The following is an 18,352-nucleotide window of genomic DNA, read 5'->3' on the forward strand; positions in this document are numbered from 1 at the left end:
TATCCCCAAACAAAATAAAGCTAATTTCCGGAGTTTTTTTCGTTTAAATGAAAGCACCTGCTATAAATAATATTCATGTGTCTATGACCTCAAGTCATAGGCCTATTTAATAGATGAAAGTTAAAAACAAGGCAATTACAAACTGGACCAGCGAGTCCGTCTATTATTGTAAACAGCTGATCTTACGTTAGGTCAAAGCATTCTTGATTAGGATTGATCATAGGGTTGATTTTTACGATGGCTATATGCAATAACAAACGGTACAAGCCCGGGTATGTGTAAGCAAAGGGTGTACTAAGGGACAGTTACTTGCATCTTGGATGATAAAGAATTCTTATGCAAAAATATCCCAGTGATTTTGGAAAGTCCAGATTGTGTAGACCCGGCTAACTTTGACAAAAGGAAGTACTTGCTAAGGTAGGTTGGGAAACAGTTTTTGTTTCTACTTTGAATCATTTTTTTTTTTGCTATCTTTCCTTTTATTATTCCGCTAGTGACATCGTGTCTTTTTAATGGGAAATAAAGTTCATTCATTCAATGAATCAACCGTCATGAGTTCCCTCAAAATAAAGGCTATTTTAACACTTTAGCTGCTAGATATGACATCGGTTATTGCACAGCAGAGAGCTGAAATAGGGATTTTGCTCCTTGGCTAAAGCTTACTTGACTATTTAAAGATGAAGTAAAGCGATGTAATTTTCTGCTGGAGCAACTATCTACTAAGGGGTGGGAGGATTTGCGGGACAAATTTTCCACGAGGAGGGAATTTCTGGCATGATTTTAAAAACAACCAGAAATCAACGTCTTTTCAAATCAAAGTGCGGTGAGAGAAATTTTTCCCCCGGAATCGTCCGCAAAAAATTTTCCGAGAGAATTTTCAGCTAGAATGGAATTGCCTTGGGAGTTTTTCTGGCGGGGAGGTGTATCATACGTGGAAGGAACTTTCCATCAAGGGATTTTCCGTGAGGGGAGGGATATACCATTGAGGGGGAACGGTATTCCCCAAACTATTTGAAAACGATCAGAAATTAAATGAAATCAAGTTTATTCAACTGAAAGTAAGGAACAATATCAAAAGTTAAAACCAACAGAAATTATCAGGTATATGAGGGAGTTGGTCCCCTCCTCAATACTTGGCTCTTTACGCTAAAGTTTGACTTTTTGTCCCATTTCCTGGAGAACGACTCCTGAAACACAAGGGCCATTTAGTTAGAATAATAAGCTTTTTCAAGTTCTATGAAAACTTAAGCGTAAAGAGCGAGATATTAAGAAGAGGCAACCTCCCTAATATTCGTAATGATATCTGTTTGTTTTAAGTTTTGATGTTGCTCCTCACTTTCAGTTGAAAAAAAGCTTGTTTTTTTTTATTCAATTGCAGGGTAGAACTGACGTATCCTATTTTTTCTTGATTCTTCTTCTTTTTTTGTTGTCACTATCAGGGCACTGGAATACCATAGACAGATGTTTAAAGGCTTATTTTAAAGAAAAGTAATATATTTAAATGCTTTGAAAGCAAAAAAATAATATTTTTTTGAAGAAAAAGTAATTTCTAACCAAAAAAGCATATTGATCTAGACGATAATGTAATTCATGTATCTTTTGGCAAAGGATTAAAATTTGAAAAAGAAAACCAACTCTTTTTTTTAGCTAGAACACCATAAAGAACAAATCAAATGGAACCCTGTAACAGAGTCATTCAGAAATAACATACTACCCCAGAAATGCATATATTCAAAAGATACATTTCTTGTACTATCTTGTTAAAAGATAAGTTTTAAATAATGGTTGGTTTAAAGTCGTGAAGGTGAGAAGATAAAAGAAATAAGAATTTTTTTCGGACAGAACATATTTTTATTGAGAAGAAGAGATCCAACTAGAACACAATGGGGAAGGGATAGTGGCCTTGGTGCTCTAGCCTCAAACTCAGTGCAAGATCGCTTTATTTTGTAGGTCAAGATTTAAGTGATAGTTTTTATGAATTTTCTTATGATTATATATTAGATTTATTGTGAATCTTTACTACACTTTCTGTTCACACTCCTTGTGATTTTTCTCGGTAGGCAAAGTATATATTAATATTATAACCAGAGGCATACAATTCCTTGTCCCCCCAAAAAACCATAATCTTTGAAAGATTAACTTGGTAAAATTCTACTTTAGTTACTTTTTCCTATCTTGAAAAGGGGTGAGGTTAGGAAAATGAAACTTTCAGGGATGGGTCTACAGGCTAAAATATGTCCTGGGAAGTATTTTGAAATACTTATCTCCTTTCCTTCTCCCTCTAGAGGATCCTGAAATTTGCCTACATGACAAGTCTATACCTATTGAAATTTTGACACAACAACATTTTACCTTAATTTTCAGTTATAAGATTCTTTTTCTCTGGCTTTAGTTCTGAAAATGCAATTCCTGTTATTTGAGTAGTATTTTAAGCCATGTCAATGTTAATTTTCAAAATTTAAGAAATGTATTTGCATATCTTTAAAACTCTATAAATCAGGATTGAACAAAGTTGTGAGGCTGAAAACAATTTTGTTGGACTTCATTTTAAGCAGAAGATCTATTTTACAAGGTTTCACTTTTATAACACACACAGATTCTTAAAGGTCATCAAAGGTCAGGACCCTCTAGAGGGAGAAGGAGTGGAGGTAGGTACTTCAAATACCTTCCCAGGACATACTTTAGCCTGTAGATCTATCCCTGAAAGTTTCGTTTTCCTAACCAAACTCCTTTCCAAGATAGCCGAAAGTAGCTAAAGTAGAATTTTACCATAACTTAAATTTACTGTTTTGATGAAGTTCCAATAAATTTGAAGTAAATTAGATTGTAAAAAGGACTCTTTATGTCCCTCTACGGAAACCTCATACCACCCTTAAGAGGTCCAAGACCCATGCTGTAAAATTTAGACGGACAAATAACTAAATACTGTTGAAAATGCTACAGAAATTATAATATAATTGCAGATAGTTTTGGTATTCTAATGAGAGGGGTCTTTACCATCGGTGGCCAGGGTTCAACTTCCCCCAGGAAAACACCCCCCTGGAAAATAGTCCCTGGGAAAATACCCTCTCAGCGGAAAAAATCACCTCAACGGAAAATACCCCCCCCCCACACACACACTAAAAACTCCTGTCATTAAAAATTACCCGCAAAATACACCCCCCCCCCACAGAAAATACCTCGTGTAAAATCCCCCCTCTTAAAACATCCCTCCCCGGAAAATACCCCCACCCCCCGGCTGGTTGCACTGCAATCACTTTCGACTTTAGAAAAAGAACGAACTCTAAAATTTCTGACCTAATGAGCACTTTCCGAAGTTTTTTGACAATGAGGTGGGGGTGTGGATAAGGAAGTAGTCTCCCTTCTCTACGGAATAGATTCTGTTCATTTTGGTGTCTAATGTTACTCTTTACTTTCTTAATAACAGCCTAGACCGGAATTACTCCCGGAGATCATAAGGGATTGGACATCAATTTCACATTTTTGATGTGTTTAGAAAGTTTCTTTTTACCCCCTTCCCCCAAAAAATTCCTGGTTACGGCCCGGGGGATTATACGACAGTTTCTACCTCCACCCTCCCCTTGTCTCTCCCTTAGAACTAATTCTGTATTTATCTTATGCCTTAATGACAGCTGGGATTTTTTGACAGTAAAATGTACCCATTGAGATATCTTCCTCCCTCCCTAACTTAAAAATACTCAGAGAGCCCCATTGTAGAAGTTTAAGAGTCTTTTTAAGTTTCGTAATTTATCCATTGCTTACAGATTGTATTTATTATTGGAAAACATACGGATATTTTTCCTGCAGAAAAATATCCGTATGTTTCAGGAAAACTCTCCGGGGGAGAGTTTCCCTGCAGAAAACTCCCGCGGGATTGTCTTGGGGAATTTTTAGTGGGAAGAATTTTGGGGGAAATAGGTGGCAACCTCCTTCATATACGGAAAGCTTTCTGTGGTCTTACCTTAATCGTTGTGTTTTTTATTTTCGTTTGGGAAAGATATTTTATTAAATTTCTGATGATTCTTTAGATCATTCCTGGGCGTATCCAAGATACGATGGGGGATTACTGTCTTCAAAAACCCGTTCCTGCTTACTGTTTAATGGTATATACATCGTATCAAGAATTGTAAAATAATTGCTAGCGTCCTAGATTGGGAACGACATTTTTTTTAATTAACACAATTTCTCTGACACTCAATCCCTTTTAATTAGTAAAAATTGACTAAATACAGGCTGATGGATAATAATATATCACTGTCCGTAATTCAATTTAATATCAACTGAATCAACTTCGTTAAAGGAAACGTTGAAAGAAGTATATATTAGTCGTTTTTCTAATGAACTGCATGGTGCTTTAGAACGACTGTTCTACCGTACGATATAACCTCCTCTGAATCTGAAAAGCTTGATATATTGTTTTCAAACAATTTTAAATTAACTGACTGTCCCAAAATTGTAGTTGTGTGCCAAAAAAAGCGGAAAAAGCCACTTTACCGTGACACAATTCTCTTGGTCATCTTAAACGGGCACAAAACTTTAATTTCCGTTTGAAATAGCTGTCCCCTGATTTCTTAGGACCATGTATTCGATACAACAGCCCATAGGAAAGAAATAAATAAAAACGAATCGGTGATCTTCTACCATGTGGTAGCTTCACGGATTGATTCTCTGCTTGGTAGTACGGAGCCCAGGGATCAATCCCCACGGCAGCACAATTGGGTGACAGGTTAGGTACTTATCCGTTTAAAAGATAACCAACAACTAAAATATCAATTTGACGTCCTGTCAGCCATTAATGGCTCTGGAGAATCTTAATCTTTTTTTTATTTTATCCAGTGATCGTACTCTCAAAATGATGCACAACTCCATAGTTTTGTACATGAGAGCTTCAAAACTCTACTTAAAAGTTCTCTGATATTCTGAATTTGGTGATGTAACTTTCATCAAGATCCTTCCCCCCTTTGAATTGTATATTCTCTTTTTTGAAAATCTGGCAAATATTCTCATGTTCTTAACTTTTAATGTATAACACGAACTTAATTAATTTATATATTCCGTATTACCATTGAGAACTACTTCTTTTTATGTTTTGGTTAGTATTAGTCGAAATCCGTCCTTACTTACAATTCGTTTCCATAAACTATTTGATTACAGAAAATTTATTTTAGTCAATCCAGTCAATTAACATACTGAAATAGAGTTTAAACAAGGGACTGAGAGTTTAGTATGGTTGAGATTATCTCATTTGGGTGTTTTATACCTTACCTTTACCTTAAACTAACTAAAATTGCAGCTTGAAACAATCTAAGGATTTCTCTGAGAAGCTCCAAAGTTGATGATTGAAGTTGTTTTCTATGCACTTTGATTTTTTTTTTTTTTTTTTTTTAACTCAAAAACAGTTTAAAACTGAAAACTATTTTGAAAACTGAAAAACTATGCAGTGCTTTAGACATGCCATGGTGGCATTCTAACTGAAAAATTTGCTAGTTAAGAAATATAAATCAATGAAGGCGTGAATAGAATTTAACACATTGCTGACTATTCATATTTAATAACATCTTCACTCCTAAAAAAATGGTAGTTTCAAATGAAGATTGAGAGATATGAGAGGGAGGGGGAAACTGAGAGAGATATTGATAAGGAGAAAAGCCAAAAACTGATATCAAGAGAAACGACAAAAAAAAAGAGAGAGAGAAAGAGAGAGAGAGAGAGAGAGAGAGAAAGAGAGAGAGAGAGAGAGTGTGTGTTAGAAAGGAAGGAAGGAAGGATGGAGGAGAAACTCCAGGCCCTAAAGAAATAATCTAGGTCAGAACGTCTTAAAAAAAAAGGTTCCGTTTGTACCTTCGATAAGTAGTAACTTTTTTTATTCTTTTCTTAGAGCTGCCAGCATGCTGTATTTAGCAGTCTACATGCTCAGAGTGGCTTACTTAGCTGTTGGAGTTTTAGCAGAAGACTACAGCTGGTCGGTTCCAGATCCTAACCACCCATATGGGATTAAAACCAGCCAGATACCAAAAAGAGACAGCCTTTTTGATACATACTCTAAGAATAGTCCTGAATTAACACTAAATAGTGAAAGAGAGAACAGTCCCCAAGTTTCCCAGATGAAGGCTAAAAGTGTAAGACGACTTATTGAAGACGGCCAACCGCTACGATTAAAAAAAGTATGTAGACATCCAGAGGGATGCCAGAAAAGACCAGGAGGCCTGCCCAGTTTATTAGAGCTATCAGCTTCAAATATGCAGCTAAGCCTTCTTGACAGTTATGATAAACAAGTGAACCATGAAACTGACATTAAATTAGTCACAGAAGATTTAGAAACAACTACACCACTTGCAGCAAATTTAGTGACATTTGGGAACAAAATTGCCGAAGAGCCTTTACAAATCGAGCGCTTGAATGATGAATCCCCACTTCTGAAAAGTCCTAGCACTACTGTAACCATAGGCCACCCTACTCTAAAGACTCCTACCGAGCCAAGCTTTAAAAATCCTCTCCACTCAGGCTTCTTGAGGCGAAAACAGCATTTGGCAACTCCTAATATTGAATTTACTACTGTTCCTGTCACGACCAAGCGGCAAGAGGAAGCTTACGAAACAGGTGTAGAACCTAAAACTGTACTTAAGAACAACCCAAGCCATAACGAAATGAAGAACATGCATTTAATAAAAACTAATGCTGGCAATAGGCGAAAAATTTCACCATTTAGAAGAACAACAACAACCACAACTACAGAAGTACCTAACCCAGAATATATTTATGAATATGAAGAAGTAGAGGAAGACGAAGAAGAAAATTTCTCAACACCTGATGTTCCCCATCCCACTCTACTTGACGTTAGTGGCATATTTCCAGATGAAAATTTTGAGAGTGAGACTGAAACAAATATTTTTAGTGACGAAGAAAACAAGACTACAAAAGTTCAAAGTGAGCTATCAACCGTTGAACACTTACTAGATACTACTACAGTTGGTGTCATTCCTGATAGTATAGAACATACAACTCTTAGAGCCCAATCTATCAAAGAAACCATCAAAAAAGAAATGAAGGAAAGGAGGCAAAACTTATTCTCTAAGAGAAAGCCAGCCAATATATTAACTACTATAACACCTCCTTCTGATGCTACCGTAATCCCACCTCTTAAAATTTTGCAACAAAAAGTAGCAGAGAGGGTAAAGCCAAAGATGAAATCACAGGATATATCTTCTGCCGCTACATTCCAAATAAAAACACGGGTACCTTTTGCAAATGTATTATCAAATCGGACAAGGACACATCCTAGAAATAGGTACTCCGTCCCTCTCAAAGAAGCCACATCTACAAGTAACATTAATTTAAGAAAACTACCGTTGAAGTCCCAAGAAAGCAGGATGAAACTAACAGGATTACCAAAGAGAGCCTCATCACTAATCCCTCAAGAACGGTATTTTGCTTCTGCTTCTGAGTTAAAACCGATAATACTGACTCAGAAACCAATTGAAGTAGAAAATTTTCAAGAGATGACAGAAGAGTCTCCTGCTCCAAATGAAGAATCGATAGAGTTTACCATATCAACAGAAGAAGAAAAACACACTATTCCTAGCACCACTGAACGGATTCTGATTTCCAGTAACATCGAAAGGTCTACCTATATACCAAGATTTTTTAAAACGACAACCTCGCCATTTTTAACTGAGCCTGCAACCTCTCGGAAAAAATTTGTACCAAAGCATTTTTCAAAGCCATTTTTCAATTCAATGCGGATGCCAGAAAGCCGTACATCATCTAAGTCAACAGTAAGGCCTCAATTTTCAACTATTCGTAATGTCTTTAAAGTTAAATCTGACAGACTAAATCCATTGTCAAGGTTGCGATCACAAATAGCTACAACACAGGCTCTTACCACTTCGGAGCATCCGTTACTTACTACTATAGATTCTATTGAACTTAATGAAACTAGTAAAAATAGATCTGAACAAATTTTCTTTGGTGACGAAGAAAGTCAAGAATCCTTAACGACACAATTTGCTAGCACAGAATTGTCTACCGAAGAAATTAATTCAAGTACAGTGGCAGAGACAGTTGAAATATTGCCTCTAGAAGCAGAAATGGATCAATCAGAAGACGATGCTACGATTAGAGAAACTACTTTAATTCCACCGTTTGACAAAATTACTCAATCAACTTTTACAAATATAGACTTGGACCAAAATTTGGACGTGCCTGGTGATGCCCAGCAGATACGAGAAAGAACTAACACGACATCAATTGTCAAACCAAAAGAGGAAGTGACACCACTAATTAACATGAAGCAGTTTTCAGAGACAGAAAAAAACGATGTTAAAACTAACCAGTAATAATTTCAGAGTCATTTACTGAACCACAGATGACAGAAATTGCAGAAACTCTGTTAGAAAATATTAAATTACCGCTTAATACACGAACATCATCTGATGAAGTAAATTCAAACACTCCTCAAAATTTTGATTCTGATAGTGTAATAGTGACCTCAACTGTGCATGATTTTCCCACATCCCCAACTACTTCCATGACAACTCCTACACCAATAAAGATTGTAACGTCTATTGTCACAAGCAAATCAGAAAGAAAAGTTTTGTTTGACAGGAGCCAACGCCTGGAAGCTGACAAAAATTTTAGATCCCTCATCAAACAAAACCGAAACCTTCCTTCTAAGCAAAAAGGCAAATCAATAGCAACTCCAGCCGAGAACTCACCAGAAAATTCAGAAATATTGTTAAATTCTACTCTCAGCTATGATAGCGACAGAACCCCCATAAAACTTAAAAATTCCGTTATTGATTCTGTCTCAGCAACAAGCCCAAAATCGACTCTCCAAACGGAAAAAGACAATACAAGTCCAAATGCTATATCCACAATTACTTCCAGACATAACAAAGGCGACATTATCCAAAATTCGAAAAGCTCACCAGAAGTTTTTAGTGACCCTTCGCCTTTAAGTAGTTTGGATTCTGAAAATCTAAATATGAACACTCATGCAAATGATGAAACAGATCCTATGATAGCAGGCTCAGAAGTAGTAATACAGATTGTGGAGCTGGAAGATAATGAAAAATTACAGAGGAAGTCAGATAAGATAAAGAAGGAAGGCCAGGACAAGGTTATTCCGAAGTATAAATTTCCACCAAATACTGCTGTTTCTTTTTATGCAACTTCGACAGCAAAAAGTTTGTTTAAAGACTATGAACTGCCAGTGTTTCTGAGCAACATTAAGCACCGAAGCAATAGGACGAATGAGCCTGTGAAAATTTATTCTAGTTATACTAATGTCCTGTTACAGTGAGTTAAATTTTACAAGATATTTATAAAAATATATTTTGATACGCTTAGATTTCTTTAAAAAAATAAACCTTATACAAATAGAACATCACAAACATGTTTACGAGCTCATCACTATTCGAATCTTTTTGTGTTATTTTTATACAGAAGTGTGCATAATCAAGTCAGACTGCCAAAGCCAAGTAAAAATAAAACTATCGTAAACCTATATGCAATATAAAAGCTGTGGATGGCAACGTATATGGTTTAAACAGGCCTAAGCCTCGACAGCAACAACAAACGGCTTATTATCTTCGTATTCTTCTAAGGGTTGATTAGGAACACACTGTGGTCCTTGAAACGGCCAGTTACAAGCATATATTTCTTCATCGTAAACCAGCTTAATTGGGCAACTAAATATATGTAGGGTGTATTTTTGTATCCAACGGTCGTAATAACATTCGTAAAACTTTCGGCAGTCCTCTGGGTGTCTGAAAAGACCAGGTCGTGAGCATGACTCAGATGGAAGCGTTTCATTCAATGGCTTAAATCCGAAAGCACCACCTACAATAGGTCTTCTATAGGCACTTTCTTTATTCTGATTTAAATACGATATATCAGTTTCTTTTTTTTGTGAAAAAGCCGCATTTTGTAACGGTACAACCTTTTCAGTGTAAGTTGCTGCCACTTTTTTCTCACCATCTGACTTATGTGGTCTAATAACAACCTTTTTGATAATCTTTGGCTTCTTTGACCCTTTTATAGACACCGAGGTCAATGCTTTCTCTGATTTTATGTGGATGTTGACATTAGGATCTAGAAGTGTAGGCTTGCTGATGCCCGTTCCCTTTTGGAATAACATGTTTTTTTCACCAAAATCAGAGCTTTCAAGGGGTTTATAACTGGAAGAAAAATCATCTATATGAGGTTTTGCTGGATTGTTTTTATTAAATTTTTTTAGGACTGCAGGCTGCTTAGGCTTTTTTAGTTTAATAGATTTAGGTCTTCCACTATTTATTCTAGATCTGTCTCCAAATACAGAGTGTGTGGCGATCGGTCTGAGAAATCCTTTGGCTCCATTATAACCATTAGCCTGAAAATGAGTTCCAGGATTTAAAGATTCACTAAGTATATTTTTATCTTTTTGGTATGTTTGTAGGCCAGCGGGCCTATCATAAACAGCTGTATATTCTGTCGGGGTGTATGAAGGAGCTCTGCTAAAGCTAGGAAATGGATATCCGTCAATCTTTTCTCCCTCTCGAGAAAGACCTGTTCCACTGTGAATGAACCTTTCACCATTTTGTCTTTGAGGGTACTGTGGTGTAGGAGAATATTGTGTATTATGCTCATAAGCGTTACCTATTTTAGATGTTTGGTACCCATTTCCATTATTAGCTGCTGCATTTTCTTTACTAACTGAATATTCTTTCCTTATATAACTAGAACTCTCTGTTGGTCTAGATTGATAATTATTTTCATTTGGAACGGCAGTGCGATGACTTGAACTTCCAGGAACAGGACGAACATGCGTCCCATAGCTTGGAAACTTGTTTTGTTGGTACAATGGAATTCCATATTCCAAATTGGCACGGTTCCCCTCCTTATTTCCAAAGGATGCTTCCTGGCTATGAGCAACACTACCATGATCTTGAATAGTGATATCAGAAGAGGTATGAACTCCACTGTGAATGAACCTTTCACCATCTTGCCTCTGAGGGTACTGAGGGGTAGGGGAATACTGTGCATTATCCTCATAATTTGTACTTGTTTTTACTGACTGGTACCCATTTCCCTTATTAGCTGCTGTCATATCTTTACTTACCGAATATTCCTTCCTTATGTAACTAGAACTCTCTGTCGGCCTAGATTTATAATTATTTTCTTTTGGGAAAGGAGCAAGTTGACTTGAACTTCCAGGAACAGGACGAACATAAGTCCCATAGCTTGGAAACTTATTTTGTTGGTATAATGGGACTCCAGAATTCAAATTCGCTCCATTCTCATCCTTATTTTCGGAGGAAGTTTGCTGACTATGAGCAAAACTTCCGTGATCTGATATAGTGATATCAGAAGAGCTAAGAGCTCCACTGTGAATTAATCTTCCACCTTCTTGTCTTTGAGGGTACTGAGGTGTAGGAGAATTATCTGCCTTATGTACATAATTGTTGCCTGTTTTAGCTGACTGGTACCCATTTCCATTATTAACTGCTGTCTTTTCCTTACTGACTGAATATTCTTTCCTTATGTAACTAGAACTCTCCTTCGGTCTAGATTGATAATTACTTTTGTTCGCAAAAGGTGTACGGTGACTCGAACTTCCAGGGGCAGGATGATTTTGTTGGTATAAGGAGACTCGAGAATCTAAATTGGCTCTGTTCTCCTTCTTATTTCCGAAGGAAGCTTGTTGACTATGATCTAAACTACTGTGATTTGGAATATTGATATCAGAAGAACTATGAAGTTTCCTAGAGTCTATGTCGGATTGATAATTTTTAGACTTTGTGCGGGAACTGTGATAACTATCTTTATAGTGACTGTCTCTGTGAAATTCTGAACGGTCAAGTCCGAATTGTGAAGGATTCAATTGGTAAGGTTGTTGATAAGGCCTCACCGTTGGTCCTCCGTCTTGATGTCTAGAATCATAATCATAACCAAGAGTGTCACTGTAGCTGCTAATTGATTCTTTATTCGAGACAGAGGGAGCTGTATATGAATTACTGATCTTAGGAGGAATTGATTGTTGGTTTTGCGGGAAGTGTTTGTTAGAGTAGAACGGCCTGTTATATAATGAATCGTCATGAACTCCTGGGCTATTGCTTATCATTACTGCAGGATAAATATTATCTTTATTGGGGAATGTAAGGGACTTGTCTCTATTCCTGTTAAAATTTATGGGGTTGCTAACACAACTTATGCAATCCTTAGCAATCTCTTCAGTATTGGTAACAACTTTTCCAAGAAGATAGCCTGGTGTACCTGGCTCTTTTCTAACTATGTTACCTTCCATTTGATATTTCAGAAGTGTTGCCTTGTTATTGGTATTTACAACACCTGAGGCAAATTCTGGCTTTTGATAGCTTGAAGGATAGCTTTGCTGATAGGCTCCTTTACTGCAAGAATCAACGATCCAGGGCCAATTACATATTAAATTACTTGCGTCAAATACAAGACCGAATGGACATCTGAATTCATACTGGGTTAACTCTCCGTAGCCGGAATAATCCTTGCATGCAAAGAACCATCGACAATTTTCGGGGTCCGCGTAATATCCTTCACCTGGACAAATAAACTTATTCTTTGGAACTGGTCGTATCTCACTAGATCCATCACATGGTGAAGTTTGTGACGGCCATGTGCATACTTCCCACTTTTCATCAAACACTAAACCCTCTGGACATAGATATTCAAATACTGTAAAATCATCAGTATACTGGTTAAACTTCACACACCTATAGAAATAATTGCAGTTCTCAGGATTCCGAAAATACCCTTGACGAGAACAAGTTAGAGCTGTTTCACTTGTTTCACGGTAAGCCTTATTGTACCCATTATTATCAACAATACGAGCAATACGATATTCTGATAGTTTCACATTATTATAATAAACAGGTCGAGCATCTGTTGATAAAGTTAATAGGTCTTCTTCCAAACTTTCAAGCACTGCACTGCGGCGAGAACGTCTGAACGAGGATAAAGTCTCTTGTAAAACTTTAGTAATAGGATATTTTTCTTTTCCACAATATCCCTGCGTGTCATCTGCATCAATATAAAATACTGCAGCTCCAGCAAGTTCCCGAAGTAAAAAATATTTTCCCTGAAAAAAAAATATATTATTTTGTGTTCAACAAGTCGCAGTCCCAAATACACAACGACTGCCCAAAAGCAAAAAAAGGCAAAACAATCCTTACTTAAGAAAATTTGGATTGGCACAGCTATAAATGACTAGGCAACCTAAAATGCAGGGCAGACGTTGAGTTTTAGGAATAAATATAATAAATAGAAAAAAAAAGTCTATAGGTCAAAAGAACCATACAATTAATGCCGGAGCAAATATGAGAATAAATTCTGCTTTTACGTATGAATTATTAAAAAATTATCAACTCTGTTATGATTTTGAACGGCCAAGCTCTAAATACCATGCTTAACCATCTACTACCCCCCCCCCCCCAAAAAAAAAAATTTAACTAGGATTATTTTGCTAGATATGCTCCGACGAATAAAGCATACCAGCAACTGAAGCACGGTTAGTTCTTCTTCGAAAATTAGAATCAAGAATAATAATAATGATATTAATAATAAATGAAATAAGAATTGTCTATATACACTTGCTTTGTCAGTTACTTTAACAAACTACTTAAATAAGTCTTGCTTATTTTGTCAGAAGTTTAGTTTTAACAGGCAGTGCGTTTTTGTTTGGAAGACAAATAACGATAGACAAAACAAAATTTTGCGTGAAATGTGGACAAAGCTTAAAAACAAGGATCAATATACATATATTCGGTTTTTAATAAAACGAAACTGATCGACGATTCAATATTAAATAATATTATGATTTAGTGTCATTAGCTTTAATACAAAGCTTTCATCGTTCATGGGGATTTCAATTTATAGTTCCAGCGTTAGTTTTAGATTTTCGGAACGGTCGAGAGCTACTTAATGCAACTGACTTAAACAGACATAAATTGAACTCTTGACCTGAGGCACCCTGGAGTTTCACAGCACGTATGGCTCTTGGGGTCATAGTTGTAAATCGACAAAAGCAACAATGTTTGCAAAACTTGACTCCAAGCTCTAAAAGCGCAGCAACAAAACTTCTCACTAATTCGTAAAAAGTTTAATATAGACTCAGTAATCCTTCTTGTTTATTGAATTGACAGTAATACAGCCTTTTCCTGACAGAGGCCCAGTCGAAATGCATTGTTCTGGAGACGTTCTGATATCCCTCACCTTTTGATCGATGCAAACTTAATTGCAATTTCAAGACCCCCTATCCTTACAAAGGTCGAGTCATGTCTCAACGTCAAGAGAGACAGTGTGGAATAGAATCTCACTTTCCACCAGTTTTTGGTTTAATCCAACAAACCGTTCTGGCAGACGTCCTAATTCAAAGACTATAGCTTCGCCTCCTCTTTTATCACGGTTGCAGCGTTAGCTGCAACTCGTAAATAGTGAACCACGGCCCTTTTTAACCAAAAATTAAAAAAAACTTAAAAAATCAGCATCCTGGTGAAAAAAATTGTAAGTTTTAGATGATTCAGGGTGAGCCGGCGATTACCCCTTGGACCCCCCTGAAAATACCCCCGCGGATAATTGCCCCCCTGCAAAATTCCACACCACAGAAAATTTATTCCCGAAAAATGCCCCCCCCCGTGGAAAACTCGCCTCCCCCCAATAATTCACTCCCTCCTATGGTAAATTCTGCCAGATGCAAAACTGAGAAGCCAAAGAGAAAGTACTAAATAGGTTACTCAAAGTGTCGATCAGATGTCCTAAGGGGTAATAAAACGGCAATATATCAAATACAGTCTTAGGAGAGGGACTGGCTGGCCTCCAATCACCTATTATTTTTTTAGAGGGGACTATGCAAAAACACGTAAAAAATTTCTTTATATTCATTTTTGTTACGTTTTTACTTGTCAGACAAAATTTCGAGGGGATGGTGGGGGGTGCTCACCCCCCCCCCGTCCTGGATACGGCCTTGACCATAGCTAATGCTATAGGATTGCTTCTGACTTAAACAGGCAAGTAGAACTTACAATATCCCTTCTAATGAATATCCGGAATTATCCATGGGGAATAAAGGGGGGGGGATTATCCGAGGAGAACTTTCCCTGGGGGAATTTCCTGGGGGTATTTTCTGTGGGGGTGAGAATTCTTTGGGGGGATTTTCCGCGGGTGGGATTTTGCAAGAGGTTATGTCGCGGGGGGTATTTTCTACAGGGGGAATTTTTCGGGGGGTATTTTCCAGGGTTAAACGCATAGACTCAATTCAGGAATGGTAACTGTTATCTCGTTTAATCCTAATAGTAAAATGTTTTTTTGAAAAACAAGTTGAAAACTCTGCAGGGTGGGAGGAAACTGTGAGCTTGATTTTACAAATCCCTTTTCTCTCTTAGCAAGAAATTTATAAATACCCCTTGTCTTTTCTTAAAAAAAAACTTTTATATATCTTCACTAAATATTTCGGAAATAAATCCTTTTCTCCCTCCTCTGTATTTTTCTAAATTGGTACATCTGATTGAATAAGAAAGACCTGCTTCCCTTTTATTTATACTTTATTTTAAAGCTACTCCTTTACGTTTTTTATAAATTACTGATTTTGCTTCATCAATTTCAGTACAATTTGTGTTTGGTTCGAAAGAGTTTGCATTAATATCCAACGTCATTTTTAATTCTTTTGAAAAATTGTGATTAAATCCTTTGCCATAAGTAAAATATAAGAAAATTTTAATTTATTAAACCACATTACCTAAGGTGGTAAAAAGAACATTATGGTTGCAGTGCCAGCTGAAACCATAATGCTCATTTTGAACGGCCTATAGTAACCAAAAATTAAAAAAGGTGTTAGAAAAAGTGGCTAGTGAGAAAACTGCCATTCGTAGCTGATTCAAAAATAGTAACTATTGTCTGCATTATTATTCATAGTAAAACGTTGTTTTGAAAACCGTTTTATGGGAATTTCTAAAAAATATAAAGGCCCCCCCCCACCCCAAAAAATAGCATTGGATCGAAATTAAAAGTACACTCTCTAAATCTCTAATGCCGAAGACCCTGTGCAGGAAATCTACAGCAATCTGACTTGAACAGCAAGAAAAAGGCCGTTTTTGCACGGAGAGCACTGATGCGTCCTTTTTTCTCTTCACTGCTAGCGTGGCAACCGAATATTACAGAGAGCTGTTTAAGGTTTCATTAAAAGTAAATTGCTACATCAACGTGCATTTGTGAGTACCAAAGCAAAATATTGAAAATAAACACATTTTTAAAATAAAACTACTTCTTCTTACACAAGATGATGAAAGACGTCATAATCATAGGTTTCAACCACAAATGACGTTAGAGTAAAAATATATTATGACGTAATGATGGCATGTAACGATATGAAAAGGTAATGAGTCAACTCGCCTTAGCATTCAAAGTTGATAATTAGAAAATATGTATACTAGACACAGTGATGGCTGTAAGATCTAAAATAAAGAGTTGTGATGTTAGGTGTCATAGGAGCTATTTAAAGAACTATAGTAATGCCTTTAATTTAATAAAGCTGTTTTGAAAAATGATATAGATATTCTGGAATATCATCTAAGCAAAGGTGAACATTCAATTGTAAAGTGCTTTTCTGGTGGATGCTTTGGCAGTATATTGCTAGAAGAGATTAATTTGATATCTGTCAGCTATTGATTTTAAACGTCCCAAATTATGAAATTTCTATGCATTTACATTTTGCTACTGGGAATAGAGGTCTAGATTTCAAACTATGCCACCAAAGATACTTTAAATTCTCTTAGAAACACATCTTAACATGTAGATGCTGTCAGTGAAAAGCCAAATATTTATCAGATACTAATTTCAAATGATGCCACAATAGATGCCTTAAATTCTTCGAATTATTTGCCTGTACATTGTGCTGGTGAGAATGGAGAACTAGATGTTTGTCAGCTACTAATTTAAGATAATTTCCGACAAAGGCAGGATCAGTTCAGGGTCTTTATAAAGCATATTCTCCCCAAGATTCATTTATACCAGACAACCCATTCTGGTAGAGTTTATGATGAAAAGAATCGAAGGATTTCTTTCCCAGTAAGTTTCAGATCAGGTAGGGGACCCCCCCCCCAGATGGTTGAACTAGGATAATTTGGCTGTTTTTGATTTCTACTTGGATCAGGTTATAATAGGAAAAAGAAATAACTAGGAAATGATTCCTTACTACAAACTAACCTTTGTTGAGATTTAACTACCTCCTCCGTTAATTGGGTCCAATTGCAAGAATTTAGAGACCCACTCCCTCCAAAAAAGTTAGATGGGGTATTCTTTCCAGACATAATTAAGACACTTACTAATAATTTTGCCCATATAAAGGTAAGACAAGGTAATCGCTGCTGCTAGATGGCCCAGCAAAATATAGGGACAGCTACGTTTTTTGTTTCTTCAAAGACGGCATCAAATCTGCATCTCAAAAATACACATATATCACACTATCAGATACTTATCATAAATTTTGGTTGAGATTTGACCACCATTTTCAATATATACCCTGATTATACGAATCTAAAGACTGTCTCTTCCTACTGCAGAGGTTGGATTATTTTTGGACAACCAAAAAGCCCAACTATGACACATACTCTTATTTTCTATCACCAAGTTTGGTTGAGATCTGATGACCATTTGTACTAGATGATCTAATGACAAGAACTTAAAGGGTATTCCTCTACCTCTTTCTTGCGAGTATCGGGTAGGATCCTAATCCCCAAATAGAATAATTAGTAGAGTAGTTCGTCCTTTTAGCAAATTTTGGCTAAGATGTGACAACTTCTGGTTAATCTTCTAACGACAAGAATTTTGGAACCCCTCCTCTACAATATACTTGAAATGGTGGAATCTTTCAAAAGTGAAACTTGAACAGTCACTCTTACTTCAGACAAAGCTTGATTGAAATCAAGTGACCTATTCTGCTAGATATCCTTATGACAGGAATTTGGAGACGCCCTCACCCTACCTCCTGAAAAAGAATACATATGACCCTATCCCTGAAAACTAGAACTAGGACACTAGATACAACTCCGCAAATTTTTTTGCGGAGATACTGCCGCGTTTCTTGGTAGATGTTCTGACAAGCTTGGTTTAGGATAGTTTCCCTCTTATAATATGTGGACATCTGAAAGGCTCAACTAAGACAAATTTTTTCAAAAACAAGTTGCATATAAGTTATAACAACCCCTTTCGGTTAATCTGCTTTCGTCCATCAGGTATGGACCACTTAAAGAGTGGCAGAGCTTAGATACCCACTCTCGCGTTCCATATAGTTAGTTTGAGCCTTTTTGATTAAGCGGTCATTTTTAAAGAATTGGAACGAAATTCG

General features: G+C 36.6%; 2 protein-coding genes across 2 annotated transcripts in view; one reads left to right on the plus strand and one right to left on the minus strand.

Annotated features, from left to right (window-relative positions):
* Window positions 1-261: 261 nt before the first annotated feature.
* Window positions 262-8,336, plus strand: LOC148956771 (uncharacterized). The gene is made up of 2 exons (XM_089087244.1): window positions 262-417; window positions 5,879-8,336. The coding sequence occupies exon 2, from the start codon at window positions 5,889-5,891 to the stop codon at window positions 8,334-8,336; it is 2,448 nt and encodes an 815-aa protein (XP_088943370.1). The 5' UTR covers window positions 262-417; window positions 5,879-5,888.
* Window positions 8,337-9,551: 1,215 nt separating this feature from the next.
* The window catches only part of LOC148956772 (uncharacterized), a 104,750-nt gene continuing 95,949 nt past the window's right edge, over window positions 9,552-18,352 (minus strand). The window contains exon 10 of the mRNA XM_089087235.1: window positions 9,552-13,090. Coding sequence (XP_088943361.1) covers window positions 9,554-13,090 — 3,537 coding nt within the window. The 3' untranslated portion in view covers window positions 9,552-9,553. The remainder of the gene's footprint in view (window positions 13,091-18,352) is intronic.

Source organism: Artemia sp. Qi Xiang Cuo, chromosome 1, assembly GCF_049724085.1.
Source record: "Artemia sp. Qi Xiang Cuo chromosome 1, ASM4972408v1, whole genome shotgun sequence".
Classification (NCBI taxonomy): Eukaryota; Metazoa; Arthropoda; class Branchiopoda; order Anostraca; family Artemiidae; genus Artemia; species Artemia sp. Qi Xiang Cuo.

Excerpts from the sequence above, each read along its gene's own strand:
- LOC148956771 (XM_089087244.1), top strand. The coding sequence starts at position 5,889 with ATGCTGTATTTAGCAGTCTACATGCTCAGAGTGGCTTACTTAGCTGTT.